This window comes from Coenobita brevimanus, chromosome 57, assembly GCF_032717465.1.
Source record: "Coenobita brevimanus isolate Jiangsu-jjx chromosome 57, ASM3271746v2, whole genome shotgun sequence".
NCBI lineage: Eukaryota > Metazoa > Arthropoda > Malacostraca > Decapoda > Coenobitidae > Coenobita > Coenobita brevimanus.
In genome coordinates this window covers 8,965,174-8,989,096 of record NC_137010.1, presented here as the reverse complement: position 1 = coordinate 8,989,096, position 23,923 = coordinate 8,965,174, and the positions used below count along the sequence as shown (strand labels likewise).

Below are 23,923 nucleotides of genomic sequence, written 5' to 3'. Positions count from 1 at the left end.
TGTTTAGAGTTACATATAAAAAATCATTAAAACTTCTTGCTATGCATAGGCTTAGGTTGTATTTTACTTTGGTCATTCTTGAAATAGAATTATTTACTTTAACGTTTTCTTCGCTTTTCTATTTAACCATTTTCTTTCAAGGAAATATTCCAAAATAGTCTGAAAAACAATTTAATATATTGAAAGAGAGTGTGCTGGTGATATTCTTGACATGTCTATTACTGCTGACATTATGATGCATTAATTAGAGGATTTCGGACGTACGTTTAGGCTTTAACGTACGATATTAAGCACGATATCAGGGTCAAATATTGGCTGGCAGTTGCTTAGTTGGTGAATATCAGCCAGGATTTCGTTCGTAACTCGAATCGAAATTATGAGCGTGTATTTTAACCCAAAGGCACTCTTAACCTTTCGAAATTAACACACACCTCCACTGGGGTCTTGGCAGGATGGAATGAATGGGGAAAATAGACCCAAATGCGGTTAAAAAAGGAAAATATATTGTGGTCGCAGGAAACGCCTTTCTACCCCAACAAAAAGACGCCATAACGCCTAACAGAGGAATGGCTGCCTTTCTCTGCAATTTTTCACATTTAACTCCATTTTAAGGTTAGTGCGTTTGAACTGTGATATTTACGAACGGAATGCATGGTTTTTAGGTCCCTGGGATGATGGGGAAGGGGGAGTAATGGGAAAAATGGAACACTGCCATGAAATTCGATAAATGGTGGCCGTCACGAAGGTAGAAGAAAATTGCCTCTCCCTCCTCGACTCCCATTATTTCACCATTTTCCTGCCATGGTGGGTGCCCGGTGACCTCTGGACCCCATGTCAGGCCACTGCGAATTAAGCGAGAAGTGAAACTTAAAGGAATTGGTCAGTGTTTATGTATGACTGGATTGTCGTACCGATAATTTCAAGTGCTGCTTCCTAGCTCCTTATTTTATATCGTTCTTCTATTATTATTTTTATTTTTGGTCTTATACTCGTATCCTTTGAAGTGTGTAATGGCCAGAGTTAATTATGTGTAGCGAGAGAAGAGCAAGCTAAAGTGGGAAAAATTAATTGTTAGATGGTGCTTCCTCGTCACTATGAAATGTTTATTAAAATGTTCAGAAATTCTAAAACTTTTTGACTATTTTAAGGAGCAGAGAAGACCTGGGTGAATTGTTATTAGTTGATGGAAATGAGTGCTGTGTGTTCACTAATTTAAATGCCATGAAAGTTTTATTAATGTGAAATTCAGAGTATGATAGCTTTATCTTAAGTTTTGATAAATAATTGGGAGATCCATGTTTGATGTATTGAAGATTTAATACAGGTCTTCCTGTATGGGATGTGTTCCAAATTATCAGCTTTTTCCATTAATCTGGTGCCATAAGTTGGGGGAACTAGCAAATAGGTTAGGCCTATAGGTAGAAGTGGAACTGTAACTTTAGTGGGAATATTTGGGTGCTATATAGAAGCCATAACTTGAATCCAAGTATTTTGTAGTGTTTTCTGTTTATATTTCATTTGCTAACCCTTTTTTTTTTTCACTGACAGCATTGTCAGTGACCCCAGGGGTTACTAATGATCCCTCAGGGGAGATGAATGACTACCAAGGAGGGGGAAGAGTTAATTTGTAACAATTGTTATAGTAGAAAAGTGTCAGAAAATTAGGTGATATAAACAGAAACACTTTAAAATGCTTGAATTCCAGTTGAGGCTTTGCTAAATTTTTATCCAATATTTTCCATATTTTTAAGAAAGTAATAGGAAAAAAAGGACATTATTTTAAGAAAGTTCATTACAATGAGAACTGGATGTACAGTATTTGTTCTCCAGTTCTAGGCTGTAACCATTAAAAGTAATGAGTGATAACTGTGATGAATGGGATTTCCTTGTTTGTGAGAAGAATGGTGTCATTCAGGTAAATGTACAGCAGTTTGAACAATAATTGTCATCATTTAACCCATGGATTGCAAGCCAAAGCTCAGGCTGGGTAGTGTCGCATTGTGATCCACAGCTCAGGCTGTGCTAACCTTCCAGTGGCTGTGCATCACCGCTAACCACTCCACCCCTACGCAAACTTACGCATGGCGCTACACAAAGACGGAGAGAGAGAGATTTTTTCTTTTTCACCAGATATTGCCCTGGTTTTTATATCTTCAAGTGTAAAATAAACAAAAACTTTTTTTTTTTTTTTCACTACACCCCTACACAAACTTGTGCATGGCGCTGTGCAAAGACGAAGAGATTTTTTTTTTCACCAGATGATGCCCCGGATGTTTATCTTCAAGTTTATAATAAACAAAAACTTAAAAATAAAATTTAATTTTTTGTGCATTGCACGGGGGGGGGGGATAAAAAAAAGGTATATAATGTACAGACCATGGGTTAAAGCTTACACTTTAACTGTTCTGAGTGAGTATTAGTGGTAGTGACAAGGAGAGACTTAATTCAACCCCTTCTGTGTGGAAATTTTAAAAATTTTATAAGCACCATAGAGAAGGTGACCAGGTTTATTGGATCCAAAAGCAGGACATTGTCACATGAATAAATATTAACTATGCTGTTATGCAAGTGACAATGACTGCTGCTGCGCTACACCTCACCCTGAGGCTGCTAATCAAACACTAACGTCTCAAATGAACTCCGAACATACCATATGGAATGGTGAATGGTCTAACCAAAGTTACCAGGTTCTCAGGCCCCATGAGAGCCTGGTAACAGCAACACAACATACACTCCTTGAGTGCTGTGTGGGAAAGCCCGATCTCTCCTATGGCCTTCCTTAGGGACCTGGGACTTTTTGGCCAGACTGCCTGGGGAACTACTACTACTACTACTACTAGGCTACTACTACTACTACTACTACTACTACTAGGCTACTACTACTACTACTACTACTACTAGGCTACTACTACTACTACTACTACTAGGCTACTACTACTACTACTACTAGGCTACTACTACTACTACTACTAATAATAATAATAATACCACCACCAAAGCTAAGTCAGTGAGTATTACAGATTTTATATTAATAGTTTGGTACTGGTATTTCATTTGGTTTAGATTATGCATAATTTTACTAATTCAACATCATTTCATAAAAGGTCATCTATCTATTGCCAGACGCCTCAGTCCCGTTTGGGGTGGCCACAAACAAATCGCCTCCAAGTCGCCCTGTGCCCCGCCATTTCACTGCCCTGCTCCCAGCTCACACCCCCCTCTCTCATATACTTCTCCACCCCATCCCTCCATCTCATCCTCGGCCTCCCCCTCCCTCTTCCCCCCTCCACCTCACTCACATACACTCTCTTCATCAGTCTTTCACTCTCCATCCTCTCCACATGGCCAAACCACCTCAGTGTGTTCCTCATAACACTTCCTATCACATCCACATCAACTCCACAACGCTTCTTTATATCCTCATTCGTCAGCCTGTCTCTCCATGTGACTCCACAGACTCCTCTTAAATAACTCATTTCCACTGCTCTCTCTTGACTTGTGTCCTTCCAACAACGTCCAAGCTTCACTTCCATATGTTAGAGTTGGTATCACAATACTGTCATGTAGTGCCTTTTTCACTTCCATGCTCACTTCCCTGTTTCTTATCACTGCTTTCAAAGAACCAGCAACCTTTCTTCCCTGCTGTACCCTTTCAAGCACTTCACCCTCCAAACCTCCATCCTTACTCATCACACTACCCAAGTACTTAAACGTACTCACATTTTCCAATTCCTCACCATCCAACCTCGCTGTACATTCACTGACTTCACCTCTCTCAAAGACCATCACTTTACTCTTCCCTACATTCACCTTTAGATTCTGTTTCTTACACACACTCCCAAACTCATCCACCAAGCCTTGCAGCTCCCCTTCATCTTCACTCAACAACACAGTATCATCTGCAAACAACAGTACAGGGAGTTTTCAAACACTATCCTCTCTCACCAGGGCCACTCCAACATCCACTACCCTACCTTGTACCTCTTTTATTACCCCATCCATGTACAGATTGAACAACCATGGAGACATGACACATCCCTGTTTCAAACCAACTTTCAAAGAGAAAAATTCACTTAGTTCACCATCCACACGCACTGCAGCCTTCGCACCATCGTACATACTCTTCACAGCATTCAGCAACTTCCCATCTACTCCATATATTCTTAACACTTTCCACAGTCCTTGTCTATCCACCCTGTCATATGCTTTCTCCAAATCCATGAAAGCCGCATACAACTTCTTTCCCCTCTCTAGAAACTTTTCCACTAAAGATCTATCTATCTATAGCCTGACGCCCTAATCCCGCAAAGGGTGGCCGCAGACAAAACGCCTCCAAGTCACTCTATCACCCACCATTTGACTCCCCTCCCCCCAACTCAGCCCCCCCTCCCTCATATACCTCTCAACTCCATCCCTCCACCTCATCCTCGGTCTACCCCTCCCTCTCCCTCCCTCCACCTCACCTACATACACTCTCTTAGTCAGTCTTTCATTCTCCATTCTCTCCACATGTCCAAACCACCTCAGTGTATTTCTCCTAATCTTTTCAACCACATCCACATCTACCCCACAACGTTCCTTCACTTCTTCATTCGTCAACCTGTCCCTCCACGTCACTCCACATGCTCCTCTCAAGTAACTCATTTCCACTGCTCTCACTCTTGACTTGTTCCCCTCTTGCAAGGTCCACGCCTCGCTTCCATACGTCAGGGTAGGGATCACAACACCATCACGCAGCGACTTCTCAACTTCCATACCCACCTCCCTATTTCACATCACTGCTCTCAGTGTACCAACAACCCCTCCTCCCTGCTGTACCCTCCCATGCACTTCACCCCCCAAAGTTCCATCCTTACTCATCACACTACCCAAGTACTTGAATGCACTCACATTCTCCATATCCTCACCATCCAACCTCACTGCACACTCTGTGACTTCATTCCTCTCAAACACCATAACTTTACTTTTGTTTACATTAACTTTCAGCTTCCTCCTCCTACACACTGTCCCAAATTCATTCACCAAACCTTGCAACTCCCATTCATCTTCACTCAACAATACTGTATCATCAGCAAACAGCAACACCGGAAGCTTCCAAATCTCACCCTCATTCATTAGGGCCACCCCCACATCCACTGCCCTACCTTGCACCTACTTTACAACCCCATCCATATATATATTAAACAGCCATGGAGACATCACACACCCCTGTTTCAGTCCCACATTGAGATCAAAGAACTCACTCAGCTCACCATCCACTAAAGATCTAAGAATGAATATCTGATCTACACAACCTCTTCACTTCCTAAAGCCTCCCTGTTCTTCTCCAACTAATTTCTCTGTTCTTTCTCTAACACTGTCAATAAGTATCCTACCATACACTTTTCCTATTATACTAAGAAGACAAATGCCCCTATGATTACCACACACTTCTTTTTCCCCTTTTCCTTTGTACAAGGGAATAATTATACCTGACTTCCAATCCTCCGGGACTCTACCTTCCTCCCAGGCCAACCTGCACATCTTCCACATCCATTCTCCTACTATCTAATGTTACGGTAATTTTTTAAAAGCAGGACATTTAAGACAATTGGCTCAAAAAGTGAGACATTTTAGTCACAATTTAAAAAGCAGGACAGACAAGTTAAAAAATGCAGGACTGTCCCACCTAAAAGCAAGACACTGGGCACCATAACTATGGAGGACTTGTAATTATGTTACCATTGCACGTTTGTGCTAGCAAATGAAATTATACAGTCCCTGAACAGCAGCACTGGACCATCCTAGTATGTTCAGTATTTTATTCTGATCAGTTATTATTTCATATGCATGCCATACAACTGTTTTGCTGCTGGCTGTACAAACAGGCAAGGGAAGAATAATATCTTATTCTGTCAAGTTCCTGTTGATTACAAAAAGTGAGACAGGTGGGATAGCAGCCATAAAGAGAGGTGGCTGGACACCGACCCTGTACTCCTGATTGTAGTTCTCACTTTATCAGGGGTGAATCAGGTTCTACTTACAAGATTCTGTTGCCCATCATCATGTATGGATGAATAGCTTAATCATAAATGAGTTCAAATATAACAGGCACAGACCATGAAATTTAGGCTTAAGGATTTTGTTCTGTTGACTATATAGTTACTTTGTGTGAAAGCATGTTCCTTTGGTTCCAGGACTGTTCCCCATCACGTCAGTTCTGTCACAACAGATCAGGACTTCTGTACTCTGTCAGTACAGTTTGCTGCCCAGACCTCCTGTCATTTATTTATACTGGGTATATCAGTTTATTTAGCAGATATGATAGTGCTTGAATTGTGTGGACTTGGAATAGGATGCTGGTTGATTTCTATTGTGTGGCATCAAATGAATAGTATTAGCGGAAAATACTGTCAGACATTGTACGATAAATTTTTCCATAATACAGTACTCAGTTCTGTTCTCATATGATATTAGAAGAATGATGGTTCTTACAAAATATCCAGATGATGCCAGGTCTCTTGACAGGAATTGAACCGAATTGAATAGTGGATTCCGAGCACCAGGTATCAAGGACCATTTAGCACTAGCCTACTGTAATTCAAAGCTAAGACTAGCAGTGCAACAGAAACAGGGAAGGAGATGTAGACGTTGATTTGGTGTAGGAGTGTTCTTGGTATTGAAGTGGTCTTGGAGTTGAAGAGGTAGTGCTGTAACCAATACCATTCTCCAGGATGTTGTGGGGGTGAGGTTTGGGGAGCAAAAGGTGATACTGTATCTGGGAATGATGGGAGGAAGAGGGCTTAGTGTGGGATATGGGTGTGTTGATGGATATCCAAGGGATAGTTGGGGTTTATAGCTCACCTAATGCCATTCGTGGATGAGTGAGGCTGGTCACTTTCATCTTAAATGTAAGGACCAGTTTGCATAGCCCCAGGCTCCTACATCCCTCATGGGGCAACACAGGATTAGATGATTGGATGATTTGATTACATTATTTCCACAATGCATTAACTCTAGGCTAGTTTTGCTTGAGGTGGCTAATGATCAAAATGTTACTTATAAGTACAAGTGTTGTTTCATTTTATGACTAATGACCAACTGGCCAAGATTTTATGTATCGGTATGGTACATTCTAGTATAAATGCCGTATTTTATATTTTGAGCAGTGACCAGAAGCTTACATACGTTATGCGTTTCATACATCACTAATTACCAAGATTTCGTTTAGATTCAGAAGCTACTGTACAGTGTTATGTGTTTACTCTTCGACTAATGTTTGAGTGGTGTGTATTTTTAGGAAAGCTCAAAAGTTACGGTATGTGCTTTATGTTTACAGTTATTTGCCGAGTGAGAGAGACGTTACTGTACTATATTTGCATATTAGTATGGCTTAACATTTTAGAATATAAAAGTATGCCATAGAACAGTTTTCATTTTTTACTTCTTTAAAATAAAAGTCAAAATAAAAAAACTAAACGAACAATTGCGATATTTTGATGTACTGTAATATATTCTGCTATCTATTGCCAGACGCCTTAATCCCGTAAGGGGTGGTCACAAACAAATCGCCTCCACGTCACCCGGTCCCCTACCATTTCACTGACCTGCTCGCAGCTCACACACCCCTCTCTCTTATACCTCTCCACGCCATTCCTCCTTCTCATCCTTGACCTCCCCCTCCCTCTCCCTCCTGTGCCTCACTCATATACAGTACACTCTTACCTTGTTAGTCTCACTCACTCCATCCTCCTCATGACCAAACCACCTCCATGTATTACTCATAATGCTTTCTGTCACATCCACAACCACACCACAATGCTCATTAACCTCTTCATTTGTCAGTGTCTCTCTCCAGGTAACTCTACATGCTCTGCTCGAATAACCCATTTCCACTGCTCTCACTCTTTTGGCCTTCCAACAAGGTCCAGGCTTCACTTCCATATGTTAGAGTTGGTATCGCTATACAGGTATACTTCGATACTTGATACCCCTAAACTGTTTTTTGACTTATATTAATGTGTTTTAGTCACAGGTGGGGTGAACATTGTTTTTTGGGGTACAGTTTACTAAGTTTGATTTTTTCTATCTATCTGTCTATATATCTATTGTCAGATGCCTTAATCCCATATGCAGGGTGGCCACAAACAAGTTGCCTCCACGTCACCCTGTCCCCTGCCATTTCACTGCCCTGCTCCCAGTTCACACCCCCTTCTCTCATATACCTCTCCACTCTATCCCTCCATCTCATCCTTGGCCTTCCCCTCCCTCTCTCCCCCTCCACCTCACTCACATACCCTCTCCTCATCAGTCTCTCACTCTCCATCCTCTCCACATGGCCAAACCACCTCAGTGTGTTTCTCCTGACGCCTCCTGTCACATCCACATACACACCTCAACGCTCCTTCACATCCTCATTTGTAAGTCTGTCTCTCCATGTGACTCCACAGGCTCCTCTCAAATAACTTATTTCCACTGCTGTCACTTTTGACTTGTGTCCCTCCAACAACGTCCAAGCTTCACTTCCATACATTATAGTTGGTATCACAGTACTGTCATGTAATAACTTTTCACTTCCATGCTCACTTCCCTGCTTCTTATCACTGCCTTCAAGGAACCAGCAACCTTTCTTCCTTGTTGTACCCTTTCAAGCACTTCACCCTCCAAACTTCCATCCTTACTCATCACACTACCCTAGTACTTAAACGTACCGGTACTCACATTTTCCATTTCATCATCATCCATCCTCACTGTACATTCACTGACTTCACCTCTCTTGAAGACCATAACTTTACACTTCCCTACATTCACCTTTAGATTCTGTTTCTTACACACTCTCCCAAACTCATCCACCAAGCCTTGCAGCTCCCCTTCGTCTTCACTTAACACAGTGTCATCTGCAAACAACAGTACAAGGAGTTTCCAAACACTGCCCTCTCTCACCAGGGCCACTCCAGCATCCACTGCCCTATCTTGTTTCTCTTTTATAACCCCTTCCATTTACAGATTGAACAACCATGGAGACATGACACATCCCTGTTTCAATCCAACCTTCAAATAGATAAACTCGCTCAGTTCACTGTTCACACGCACTGCGGCCTTAGCACATTCATACGTATTCTTCACAGCATTCAACAACTTCCCGTCTACTCCACATATTCTTAATATTTTCCACAATCCTTGTCTATCCACCCTGTCATATGCTTTCTCCAAATCCATGAAGGCCGCATACAACTTCTTTCCCTGCTCTAGAGACTTTTCCACTAAAGATCTAAAAATGAATATCTGATCTACACAACCTCTTCCCTTTCTAAAGCCTCCGTGTTCTTCTCCAACTAATTCCCCTGTTGTTTCCCCAACTCTGTCAATAAGTATCCTACCGTATACTTTTCGTATTACACAAAGAAGACAAATTCCCCTATGATTACCACACACTTCTTTTTCCCCTTTCCCTTTCTACAAGGGAATAATTATACCTGACTTCCAATCCTCTGGGACTCTCCCTTCCTCCCAGGCCAATCTGCACATCTTCCACATCCATGCTAGTACTATCTCTACCCCATGCATCAGCATTTCACCACACACTCCATCAATTCCTGGGGCTTTCCCCCTTCTGACTTTCGTCATTGCCTCCACAACTTGCATCCTACTGATTTCTTCCTGTCTTCTCACCTCCCTCCTTCTCCCAGCCATTCCCCAGCCACTTATACTCGCATTACTTTCATTCTCTTTGTTCAACAGTTCATTAAAGTGTTCTCTCCATCTGCTCACTTTTTCTCCCTTCTCCACTAGTACCGGTAATCTACCATTTTTATCTCTCACTCCCGCACTAACTTCATTGCCACCCTGTCTGACTCTCTTTACCTCTTTCCAGAACATTTTTTTACATTCCCTCCACTTGACACTCAAATTCCTTCCAAATTTCTCATCCCCTCTCTTCTTTTCACCTCTTTCTTCCTTTCTTCATGTAACTCTCTCTTCCGTCTCTCGACTTCTTCCACGCCCCTATTTCTCATCCATTCACTATATGCCTTTTTCTTTTGTGCCACAGTCTGTCTCACCTCTTCATTTCACCATGCTGTTCCTTGCACCCCCATTCGTCTTCTCTTCACCCCACACACCACCTCACATGCTGCACACATTTCTTCTTTGAATATCTTGCACACACCTTCCACGTCTCCCGTCTGCTCCAATTCATATTTACCTAATCGTTCCTCTACTTCTCTCTTATATTCTGGCTTTTTCTCATCCTCTTGTAACCTTTCTACTCTCCTTGCTTATACTCCTTCCTCACGTCCTTCCCTTCTATTTCTCCATTTTAGAAAGTCCACTCCCCCAACCATTATATGGTCTTGCATCCATTACACATCTTTGCATCCTTTTATCCACACACACATAATCAATCATTGCCTTCCTTTCATTCAGTTCATTTTTTCCAGACGTATATTTGATGATTTTTAGATTTTATTTGTTGGTTTTGGTGAGTAATTAATGGGTTCCAGGCTCAGGTTAGCTTCTTTTAAAGCTGTTAGGCCATTTAGATTGGCTATAAACTTGTTTTTGGACTCATTTGGATGGGTATAGGACTTGCTTGGGGGGGATACCCAGGGCTCCAAAACACATGCCTATACTTTACATGCTAAATCTACCCCGATGTATGATACCATGCCTAGTGATGGGATTTTACTTAACCAATTGCATTGTTAAACTGTGGTATACCTGTACTGTCATGTAGTGACCTTTTTACTTCCATGCTTATTTCCCTGTTTCTTATCACTGCTTTCAAAGAACCAGCAACCTTTCTTTTTTGTTGTACCCTTTTAAGCACTTCACCTTCCGAACTTCCATCATTGCTCAGCACACCACCTAAGTACTTAAATGCACTAACATTTTCCTTTTCCTCATCATCCAACCTTACTGTGCATCCAGTGACTTCAGTTCTCTCAAAGACCGTAACTTTATTCTTCTTCCCAACATTTACCTTTAGATTCCATTTCTTACACACACTCCCAGACTCATTCACCAAGCCCTGCAGTTGCCTTTTGTCTTCATTTGACAGTACAGTATCATCTGCAAATAGTAGTACAGGGAGTTTCCAAACATTAACCATTCTCATTAAAGCTGCTCCAACATCCACTGCCCTACCTTGTATCTCTTTTATAACCCCATCTATATTGAACAACCATGGAGACATGACACATCCCTGTTTCTGTCCAACATTGAAGATTTAAAAATTCACTTAGTTCACTATCCATATGTAGTGCAGGCTTAGTGCCCTCATACATACTCTTCATGGCATTCAGCAACTTCCTGTTTACTCCATATAGTCTTAATATTTTCCATATTCCTTGTCTGTCTACCCTGTCATATGCATTCTCCAAATCCATGAGGCCGTATACGCCGCATACAACTTCTTCCCTTTGTCTAGAAACTTTTCCACTGAAGACCTAAGAATGAATATCAGATCTATGCTACCTCTTCCCTTCCTAATACCTCCTTGTTCTTCGCCTACTTATTCCTCTGTTACTTCCTAACTCTGTCAGTAAGTATCCTACCGTACACTTTTCCTGTTACACTAAGACAAATGCCCGTATGATTACCACACATTTCTTTTTGCCCTTTTCGTTAATGTATTTGAAATATTTCATTAACATTATTAAATATATTCAGTATATTTTATTAATATGTTTCATTTAATATTCTGTCTATCTAAGATCTGTTGCCAGACGCCTTAATCCCGTACGGGGTGGCCACAAACAAATCACCTCCGTGTTGCTCTCTCCCCCGCCATTTCACTGCCCTACTCCCAGCTCACACACCCCTCTCTCATATACCTCTCCACTCCATCTCTGTCTCATCCTTGGCCTCCCTCTCCCTCTCCCCACCTCCACCTCACTCACATACACTCTCCTCGTCAGTCCGTCACTCTCCATCCTCTCCACATGGCCAAACCACCTCAGTGTGTTTCTCCTAATGCTTCCTATCACATCCACACCACAACACTCCCTCACTTCCTCATTTGTCAGTCTGTCTCTCCATGTGACTCAGCAGGCTCCTTTCAAATAACTCACTTCCACTGCTCTCACTCTTGACTTGTGTCCCTCCAACAACGTCCAAGCTTCACTTCCATAATATTATATTAGAGTTGGTATCACAATACTGTCATGTAGTAGCTTTTTCACTTGCATTCTCACTTCCCTGTTTCTTATCACTGCTTTCAAGGAACCAGCAACCTTTCTTCCCTGCTGCACCCTTTCACGTACTTCATTTAATATATGTATTAATATATATTTTATCAAGTACTGTATCAGCATTTTTTCTTGTTAGCTAAACAAAATTAGATTTGCAAGTCTATCTGTCTATCTATCTATTGCCAGACCCCTCAATCCCGTTTGGGGTGGCCGCAAACAAATCGCCTCCACGTCATCCTGTCCCCCGCCATTTCACTACCCTGCTCCCAACTCACACCCCCCTCTCTCATATACCTGTCCACCCCATCCCTCCATCTCATCCTTGGCCTCCCCCTCCCTCTTCTCCCCTCCACCTCACTCATATACACTCCAAATTTAGGAATGAATTTCTGAAGAGCAGCATTAATTAAATTTTGTATGTGATTTAATTATATACATTTTGCTAAAGATTAATTTGTGGTAGCTGGGGGTGCTCACCATGCACTTGCTGGATGTAGTGTTGCTTTGGGTGTCTGCCCTTACCTGTCTTCCTTCTTCCCTCTTCTGTCCTTTTTTCCTTCATCTTTTCCGCTTCCTTCTGCCTATGGATGACTTTACACTCGCTCTTCTGTTTTTCTTTCCTTCACTCTGTCCCCTTCCTTCTGCCTGTGGGTGACTCTGCGTTGAGTGACAAGCCAAATGGTTTCCTGTACACTCAACCCTCGGCTATCACTCCCAATTGGTCCTGCTATGGCTGCGCTATAGCCGAAACTGTGATAGCCGAACTGAAGAACTTATGGTAATAATTTTAATTGGTGCCATGACCTCAATATTTACCCCTAAGATACCTTTTTTGTACCACATATTAATATATAATAGTCTAAAAATGAGCATGTTTTATTATGTGATCACGTTTCTTATAAATACCCCTCACAGTTGATTCATTAATGTTATGTTTCTTCCCCACACTTTGCTTGGTCTCACCATTCTCTGTAAATTTCACATTTCCAGTTTATCTGCTTAACTTAGGTTCTTCCTCTTTTTTGTTTCCCTGCCAGGTGCCGCAGCATTATGTTGGGTGATGGTAGGGGGACGGGGAGGGGGTTCGTTGGCCATGGTCATATCATAAAAAAGGTTATTGTTCTTGCTATCACTGTTCATGGTCTGAGGGCGCGCACTTGAATGGTTTGGTGGGCAGGAGACTCGGTCAGGCGGCCAATCAGCGCTCGGCTGGCGCTGACATCACACGACCAATCACAGAGTGAAGCTTTTGTTGGCTGGGCGGAGCACTGGAGCCTGGCCTTTTTGAAATTTTCGAACATTTGCAGTGTGCGATAACAGGCATTTAGTGCATGATAAAGGTATTTGGGGAGTTTTTTATATAGGCATGATAGCGAGATATGCTACGTGGAACCCATGATAGCCGAGGGTTGAGTGTACATCATTTACCACGCTGGATGGTAACCACATAACCAGATTATGGCGCCTGGTGGTTTAGTGGGTAATTAAGGCACTCCAATCGGATTGAGCTGCTGTAGGTTTATGTCCAAGGGATGGTTGGGGTTTTATTGTTCACATAATGCCACTCAGTGATGAGTGAGGCTGGTCATTCTCATCTTAAATGTCAGGACCAACTTGCCTAGCCCCCGACTCCTACGCTCCTTATGGGGCAGCATAGAATTAACCTAGATGATGTTCTAAATATTGTGTATGATTTAGTTCAAGCATTTTACAATTTACAACATTCAGTAGAATGTGGGATATGACTGTATCTTTGAAAAATAATTACAGTCTTAGTTCACACCTACATCTATCTATCTATCTATTGCCAGATGCCTCAATCCCGTTCGGGGTGGTCACAAACAAACTGCCTCCACGTCACCCTGTCCCCCGCCATTTCACTGCCCTGCTCCCAACTCACATCCCCCTCTCTCATATACCTCTCCACCCCATCCCTCCATCTCATCCTCGGCCTCCCCCTCCCTCTTCCACCCTCCACCTCACTCACATACACACTCTTCGTCAGTCTTTCACCCTCCATCCTCTCCACATGGCCGAACCACCTCAGTGTATTCCTCCTAATGCTTCCTATCACATCCACATCCACACCACAATGCTCCACCTAAAGTGGTGGAGAAATAAGTAGTAGCCTCTAGGGTCATTGGGTAAAACAAACATCTACCGGTATATATTTTTCATCATTATACAACCTGTTTTGATACGATTCGGATTATCGCATAATTCCCCCCCCCCCCATACCGATACCGATATTAATCGGCTTTTGCTTGTTGATTTACAGACTTTGAAGAGGTCTTCATGCTGCACTGAAGTGGCTTTGCAAAGAAGTGGCATAATAGGTCAGTTGGTTGAATGGCTTGACCTAGGAAGAGAGAAAGGGTAGACATTAATGGGAGGTCCTTATAGTTTAGGTTGATTTACAAACTGTTTTTAGACTTAGATTAATGTGTTTTAGTCATAGGTGGGGTGAACACTATTATTTTAGGGTATATACAGTTTGCAAAGTTTGATTTTTTCCATTTTCAGAGATTATTTTTGGGTTTAGGTGAGTTATAAACTGCTTTTAGGCTTAGTTTGCCTTGTTTTAAAGCTATTGGTGGGTTTAGGTGAGCTAGAAAATTGTTTTTGGATTCATTTGGGTGGGTTTTGGACTTGGTTGGAGGGGGGGGGGATCCCAAGGCTCCCAAATGCATCCCTATACTCTCAGTGTTTTAACGTCCCTGGTAACCGATACTCCAGCTCAGCGATGGGTTTTTCCAAACGCATCTCATTGTTATAACGGGGACGTCCTGTATTCTTGCCATCAAACTAAATGTGTAATCTGGTAAGGGTAGAGGGAAAATAAAGGCAAGTAAAAGCATAGAAATATCAAGGAGAGGTAGTAGAGGAAAAAAAAAAAAAATGAAGAAGACATTAAGAAGGGAAAGATTGGAGACAAAATGGCCCCTTTTAGTTGCTTCATATGACAAGCAGAGATACAAAGGAAATGTTCTTTTCCCCCCCTTGCCCAGGGGAGTTGACAGGGATTTGTCCATGTCTTGATGAAGAATTGTCTGAAGGGGAATCATTGTGATAGGGAATTGTCCCAGAACCATGAACATAACCTGCAGCAAAATATTTGTAAGCCTCAAGGTTCTTGTATGCCTTGAGTCTTGAATTTTGTTTGGTAAAAGAATGGACACACTGGAAACACCAACCAGCGTGGCATCCTTACACACACACACATGTGCACTCCACCACATTCCATAGAACACCACATCAGTCTCTGGGTGACCAGCATCGTGAGAGGAGCCATAAATAAAGCATTTATTGACAAAAAGAGTCATTTAGACATTTAGGCCTAGCTGTATGTTATTGTGTATGACTGTACAGCTGAACAACACTCTACATTTATCAATCCTTGTTTGGTAAAAGCCATGATGCCTGGGAAATTATTGAACAGCATGGTTTTTGGCTTAAACAAACTACTAGCTTTAATTTTCAGGTTTGGTACAAGTTAGTTTGTTATACAGTATCAAGGGTGTACTGTATAGTGAAATCTTCTCTGAAAATGCTATATGAGGAAGACCATGACCCACTCGTAGCTGAAAGTGTATTTGAATTCCCACCACTGATGCTGAGGGACTTGTTACTGCCTTTTTATGGGTCATAATCACTATCATGGACATCAGTTGACACATATATATAGCAGATTCAACCTCTGATCAGTCTGTCTCCATTTATAGGTCATGAATTCCTCATCACCATCAGAGGATAGAAGTGTAGGAGGCCGTATCACAGTCTCGCACAACCACCCCCAACACGCTGAAAAGCTAGACTGAAGCAGCCTCTCCCTGTGTGTTTAAAAACCAAACTGAATCCATCCAGGGATTGTAAGGGATATGAGTAACATCATAGGAAAAAAAAAAAAAAAAAAAGATACAGCATGTGATTCGTCCCTGGGATATTACATTACTGAGGTGGAGCGAGCCACTGGCCAAGACCTATGATGTACTTAAGACCCTTAGGACCACAGGAGCACAAGCACCCCCCTCCACCCTCTGGCTCATTATTATTATTATTGTTATTTATTTTGTTTTTTTCCCCTCACTTTGACAATCATTCCTCTGTGTGGAGAGACACTCTTTGTCCCAAGGGGGAAGTAAACATAAGGCTGGAAGTTGCAGTAACTAAGATGGGTGGTGCATCCAAACTTGCACCAAGCACCTGCAGGATGTTCATTTCAGGACCACACCACGACAACTCACACTGGCGACAAATCACATTGGTGTTTGCAGAGCTAGAAGTCGAAATCTGGGCCAATGGGAGTGCGTCTGGTAAAACTAGGGTTCAGGAGTAGCATTTTAGTGCATTAGAAGTGAGGTGAGGAGTATAGGGGGGTAGGAGGAAAGGAGGGGGGAGGGATAGTGAGGAGGAGGAAAGGTACCAGGCGGTGGGGGATGCATACCGTCCCCTACACCATCAGTCACAGTGTTTTCTCCACTGAATGTCAGCCAATGAGAAAGCCTTATTGTGGCAGGAAAGAGAGAGGGAGCGAGCAACAGAGGAAGGCTGTAGGGGGGTGGGGGGGGGTTGTGCTGGACTTGTGCTATTGTGTCTCTGGTTGCGGTATTGCGAGCCTGCAAGGAGTTGTACATGCTTGGCGGCCAGTGGATTTACCATTCTCTCGTTCTATTATGGCGTTATCTTGGCATTTCAGTATGATTATTATTTTGTTTTCATTACTGTCAGAGTGACCATTAGGGGGTAGAAATTCCTGAGTGGCAGATGAGAGTGTGGGCCTTTGCCATGAGCAGTATGAGTGCAGCTGTAGTCTACCTGTCCTTTCAACTGTAGGTGTTTGTTTATTCTGTTATGTTAATATTAAATCAGATATATGTATGTTCCTTACATTTTTGTTTACTCTTTGTGATTATTAGTCTTCTTGTATGGCTGGAAGAGCATTTATTTCCCCTGCTTTCAAACATTTGGTTTGGCGTTGTGTTTGTTGTTTGGTATAAACAATATTTTTATTTTTCCCCCATTTGCATAATTGTTACTACTAAAATCCTTATTAGGCAAGCTACATCCTGCCACTTGAATTACTTCAAAATATCAGTTAGTTATGATGTTACGGTTCTTTGAATGTACATCAACTTTAACCTTTAATAATGCAAAACATTGATTTTGGCACTTGTGCTCCTGTGGTCCAGAGGGCCTCATTTATTATATTTCATCATGTAATTGCAATGAATCATGATGCCACACAGCTCATTCCCGTGATAAAAGCTTATATACCACATCTAAACATGCCAAAGTAGCCAAACCTAGCATTCTGTAATCTCAGTCACTCTCATTACATAACCTCATTAGGCTATGCATATACAACTTCAGCATGCATGTACAGACGTCATGAATTTGGTGTTCGTGCACCCCCCTGCCCCCATGCGGATGCACGGTCTGGCAATATTTCTTCTTTAATAAATTGTAAAATAGACACAACTCAGGCAGCATGACAGCCATATTCAATACTTACTGTATATTGACAAAGCTCAGAACATTGGATAAGCTGTTGCTTGACTCAATCATGGAGCATTTCTCAAAACACTTCAGTACTGATACCATAGTGCATAGATTGTTTGGTAGTCTGGGAAGAATGGTTGTAGATGGTGTGGTGAAAATGATATGTCACATATGCTGGAGGTGAGTTTGAAGGTGAAAGAACTTGTGATAATGGCAGAAAGAATGTAAATACTGTGTTATGGTAAATGAGTGTGTGAGAAAGCTTGAGATAGTTGTCATTTGAATCAAATGGTGACTGAGAAAGTGACAGTAGAGTAGAATGGTTGGAAGAAGCTGACTGATAGCAGTACGGGGAGACAAAGTAGAAGAGTATACGAAACAGCGATGTGGTGTGGAATGATGGATCATCAGTGAACAAAAGGCCTGAAAATTCTTATGTAGAAAGCATCAAAGACTCCAGCAGTATTCAGTACATGGAGAAAGGCCAAAAACAGGATCCTGTGACTACCCTGCTTCTTTCCTTTCTCCATGTACTCAAGATACTTGTTGTAGCCCTATCTGACATGTCATGCCATGCTGTAAATAGATATTGTTTCATGCAGAGTAACTTGTTTATGTAGCCTCAATTTAGACCTTTTTGAAATAGAGTTATTGGATATTGTATTCTGTACCATTTTGTTTTACAGGAGTTGTGTGGAGCAGCTGGTCTTCAAAAAATAAAGTAGAGGAGGGGCTGTGATTTATAAGACCTCTTGGCATTGTAAGGAGCCACCATGATGGAAGCAGTGCCACCTCAGTACCCTATGCGGGCCAATGCGGCCAGCCAAACCATGCCGGAGCCACAGCAGCCAACACAGCAACAGAACAACATGTCCACACAGGTAGGCATATGGCTGCAGGGCTCAGAGAAGCCATATGAGTGTGAAGAATGCAGCAAGCGCTTTGCGCAGGAAAGCCACCTCAACAACCACATTGTCTGGCATCGGAAGATTAAGCGCTTTGAATGTGAACTCTGCCAAAAGCGATTCACCATGGAGAGCCATCTTGACAGCCACATGATCATTCACAGTGCTGAGAAGAACTTCAAGTGTGAGCTGTGTGACAAACGCTTTACCATGGCTGCCCACTTGAATGGCCACATGCTGGTGCATCAACAGGACAAGAAATACGAGTGTGAACTTTGCAACAAGAGGTTTAGCATTGAGTCTCATCTACGCAGCCACATGCTGGTCCATGTCAAAGACAAACGCTTTGAATGTGGTCAGTGTGGCAAACGTTTCGTTGCACGCAGTCATCTTAATTCTCACATGAACTCCCACACAGCTGAGAAGAACTTAGAGTGCGGGATCTGTGGCAAGAAGTTTGCACTGGAAACTCACCTCAACACCCACAGCCTCATACACACCATGGACCGCAACTTTGAGTGCCCAGTCTGCAATAAACGCTTTGCCATGAGGATACACCTTAATGCCCACATGCTGATGCACAATGTAGACAAGAAGTACGAGTGCCTGATCTGTGGGAAGCGGTTCTCTATGGAGTCACACTTGAACAGTCACATGATTGTGCACAGTGAGAAGCGGTATGAATGTGAGGTGTGTGGGAAGCGATACACTCGCAAGAGTCATCTAAACAGCCACAGCTATGTACACAGTGAAGAGAAGCGCTTTGAGTGCCAAGTTTGCAGGAAAAAATTTGCTCAGAAGAGCCACTTGACCAGCCACAGTGTTGTACACAGTGATGACAAGCGCTTTGAGTGTGAGGAGTGTGGGAAGAGGTTCATCCAGGAGAGTCATCTGAATGCCCACATGTATGTGCACACTGGGGAGAAGAAGTACCGACGGCCAGATTGGGGAGAACAGGCTGCAGCAGCAGTGGCCACAGCAGCAGCAGCGGCAGTGGTGGCAGCACCAACGGCCCAGGTAACCCAGACCACCAGCACTGCAGCCGCTGCTGTCCAGGCTGCACCGCAAGAGAACCACATCAATGGGCATAAGTTCATCCACAACAACCACACTAATGATATGAAGAGGTTTGAGTGTGAGGATTGTGGAAAGAGATTCTCCCAAGAAAACCATCTCAATAGTCATCGCTTCGTACACACTCAAGAGAAGACCTACGAATGTGATGAATGTGGCAAGCGCTTCCGGCAGGAGAGCCATTTGGCCAGCCACAAGTTTGTGCATGCCGAGAAGAAGCGTTATGAGTGTCCGGAGTGTGGGAAGCAGTTTACCCAGGAGAGTCATCTCAACAGCCATCGCTTTGTGCACAGCGAGCGAAAGGGAGTGGACTACACTACTACAACTGCCACTGTAGCAGCAGTAGCAACAGCTGCAGCTACTGCCCCTCCTGCCACCACGGACTACACCAAACAGTTGGCTGCCACCATGCCCCAGAAGGCCTACCATAATGGCCCCAGCACGCATGCTGTTGTACCTCCTCCAGAGAAGAAGCCCATTGACTACCAGGACAATGCTAAGCTCTTTGCACAGCAGCCGTACCAACCCACTCACGCCTATGCCCAGTGGGAGCAGGTGCGCACCCTCTGGTCCTTGTAGCCACAAGTGCTCGACAAGCATCAAATGGATCTCTCTGCTCCACACTAGAGACTTGGAGAATGGTGTTTACTTTGACATTCTTGTGATCAGAGAAGTAAAGAGTGTGGTGGCAGATTTGTTTATTCTTTTTGTAAGCAATGAAGGGCGTAAGTGGAGATTTTTTTCCGTTACATTATAAGCACTGGAAACTGTTGGTGGATTTAATTGTACATTGTGAATGATGCAAGGTGCAGAGGGTGATATTTCGGTTTGTTGTAGGGTGAAGAGTTTTTTGTTTTTATGTTTCTTGTCAGCCATGGAAAGTTTTGAAGGTGACTTTATTTTTTGCGAGCAGTGGAAGGCAGTGACGTTGTATTTTAGTTTTCCAGCATGTAAATTTGACAGTGGAGCTCTCAGGTGTAACTTTGGCAGATGCAGCCTCCCTCAGTGCCGTGGCCTTACACACACTCTCCCAGGACAAAGGGGCAGCTCCAGAACACCCGTACTTGACCAGCAACCCATAGAGAGTTTATGTACAGCAAGTCCTCATTATAAGATGCCTGTTTGAACATCTTTTTTGCTGGGAAAACCTCAGCAGCGTAGTAAAAGAAACATTGCCTCATCAGGTTTCGTTATTACAGTACCGTACCATTGAACTGGATTTGCCAGTTTCTTCAGTGTACAGTTGCAGTTATGTGCATAAAATGTTGGCCTTTTGGAACACATCACTAAAATATAATGAGAGCTTACTGTTGTTGCCTCTGTGTCTTATTATTTATACATACTGTTGATGTTCTTAACATTTTCAACCTATGTAAATGTTGATCAGAAAGTTGACTTGCAGCTTAAGTGACTGCATTTAGTTTGTTATGTTTGTATGGTATTTCAAGATACTGTATGTTTTGTCTTGTTGGTCAAATTTGAATTCCCTGATATGCTTTACCAGTATATTAATAATAATTTATGTAAAGGGAGATGTCCCTGTAAAATATAAACAATGGATTAGCCCCTCTTAACAGATATATAATGTGATTTGTGATAGGTTGTGTTGTACTGGTGTTTTGTAGTATGTCCCTCACACCTCCTCAGTACTCCTTTACTATTGCAAAACATGAGACCAAAGACTGTATAGAAAACTAGACTCAGTTCATGTAAGGTGGTACAAATTTGAGTTGAACTGAATAGATGTTGTTCCTCTTCAGCATTTTTTTTTTTTTCTTGAATGTGTGTATGCAGAGGCATTGGTTTTCAGCCTCAGTAGAAATGGATTATCCAAAATGATCATCAGGTGCCGTTTATTAATATTATTGAGTATGTATGGAAGCTTAGCAGTTTTGTAAATTTTTCAAGTTGATACTGGTGTTTCTTGCTCATTTTGTAATATTTATTCAGTGTCAACAGTTGCCTTGTGAGCCATCCCGGTGTATTTTGGGTGGCAAAAACAAAAATGCCTCCAAGCTTCTCAGTTGTCACTCATCACTTGTACTTCCTACAACTACAAGCCCTCCACTCATCTTAATCATCCCCTCCCTCTCCCCATCTATTACTAATTAAAATGCAGTGACGTAAAAGACCTCTGGTATCATTCTGTGGGACAATCAAAGTTCATTTGAAATTCTGTGTTGTGTGTACCTGTCAGTTGTCTTGTGCTTCAGCTGAGGATAGTCGACTCAGACTCAGATCATTGAAGAGCAGGACTGAATCAAGTTTTCCTAACAGCCTGAAGTCAAGATGTTTTGTCACACATTACTCAGGTGGATTAACGGTTCACTTCAGTTTATCCCAGGAGTTCCTAAACCATTTACAGTATGTTAAAATTGTGACACCCCAGTGACCTATAGCAAATTTCAGGCAGGACAGGAAACCTCACACTTCCTCAGTACCTTTTAATTACCCAGTTGCTGGTAGAGAGCAGAGTTAGCTGTCAAAACGCTGGATGTGAAAGCTGTAAGGTTGGCAGGGTAACAGAGTGTAATGGGATGAACCTTGAACCTCTCCTTGTGTGTATCCCAGGCACATCGCACATCATTCCCAATCCCATGGTTTCTGAACTGTACATAATGTAAAGCATGGACAGCACAAAGCCTTTGTAATCCCCTGGCCTCATTTTGCTTATTAAAATCAGCTAACATGACAGGAAGCCTTCACAGGTCTGTCCAAGTTGCATGGTTATCTGTAAATAAACCTTCTGTGTTTGTCAACAAAGGTCGCCTAATTAGTACAGTTATTGAACAGGGTTACACATACCTCTAGCTTTGTTGTAATGTCACTAAATTACAATAATCTAAAGGATAAGTTACTGTACAGATTAATAGTGTACAGTACTGTATACAGTATTGTATATCTCCCAGGATTCTACAAGGTCTTTGGGTGTTCATGATTGTGTGGATATGGTTGTGGTTAGAAGATATGGAATTGTAATGTGCACAAGACCACTGCCAAAGAGAATAAGGGGACAGGAAGCCTTGTGGCCTAATGCAGGATTACTTATGCATTTTTAAGCAAATACTGTGTTGGTTTTGACATAAAATGTAATGCCAAAAGAGTAAGAAGAATGCAAAAAGCTAATACTTGATGCAATTTGTTTTGTGTGTAAGCACAGTATATGTACATATTTGTATGTATATATGTGTATACTTAAGTATATGTTTATATATGATGTTTATGTATTTATACTAATAATTTTTAATTACATCCCATGACCAAAAATTGAAAATGGATCAATGTTTATATGACGATTTGATGCCAAAACTTTTAACTTGCAGTACCTTACCGTATTATGTTCAAAGACAATGTGAATAACAAGATAACTTTGTACCTAACTGATTTTATCTATGCATTGGAAGATGTGGTTGCACTGACGCTTGGGAGGTGCCAAGGTCTCTGATGCCAAGAAATGCATGTGTTGGTGTTGGGTGCAGATGCGTGTTATGGGAAAAGTGTTGGATCCGGGGCGTTCACAGTGTAGCATGAATTGTGGTTTAGGGGATTGATCATTAGTGAATTTGACCTTAAAGAGACATCCTGTGCTCTGGGATTTGTTGAACTCTGCATTACTGTATGTCAGTGTGCAGTATTTGTGGAATTTGTGAATTGGAAAAAAGAAAATCTTAAAAGTGCTATCATGGATGAGTGAAATGATGAACTTATACCAATTTTGGTTCAGGCGAAGTGAATTGCCTTCTGGTGGAAAAATCAGGAAGTTGTAAAGATTATCGGCTAAGGAATTATATTGTTTAAGACAGTTTTTAAGATTTCCTGATTATCTGATATTTATAACATTCATGTAGTTGAGGTCCACTGTTAGTTTTTAAATCAATTTCGTGTTATACTTAAGAATGAGGACACGAGCGGACAATATTGTGAAGATGTGGTTCATTGATAGCAGCAGTGAAGACTGAGTGGGAAGTTTAATTTTAAGAACCTTAATTTTATTCCAGTAGTGTGCATGTAGTTCAGCACTGAATTTTAGAAACTGTAGGGTAAACCTTTATATATATATTTAAAAAAGATTGTGCCTTTGTTGTAGAGGCACTGTAAAATTGTAAATTGCCCTTTTTTTTTCATTAATTTTTTACACGTGTAAGCTTCTCACTATGTACATGAAAGTAATATTAGTTGCCCACCAGGTGAGCTCTTGGCAGGCGGCAGGTAGCTTGGGAGTGTACCAGAAACTCTGTGTTAGCAATTACTAAACACTAAACGAGGGTGCCATTC

The 23,923-nt window shown here is 42.0% G+C and overlaps 1 protein-coding gene across 1 annotated transcript; it reads left to right on the top strand.

The window, feature by feature from the left end:
- Positions 1–363: 363 nt before the first annotated feature.
- Positions 364–20,830, top strand: LOC145402084 (uncharacterized). The gene is made up of 2 exons (XM_080274192.1): positions 364–612; positions 18,356–20,830. Exon 2 carries the CDS (start codon positions 18,443–18,445, stop codon positions 20,225–20,227), a length of 1,785 nt encoding a protein of 594 aa, XP_080130318.1. The 5' UTR covers positions 364–612; positions 18,356–18,442; the 3' UTR covers positions 20,228–20,830.
- Positions 20,831–23,923: the final 3,093 nt, after the last annotated feature.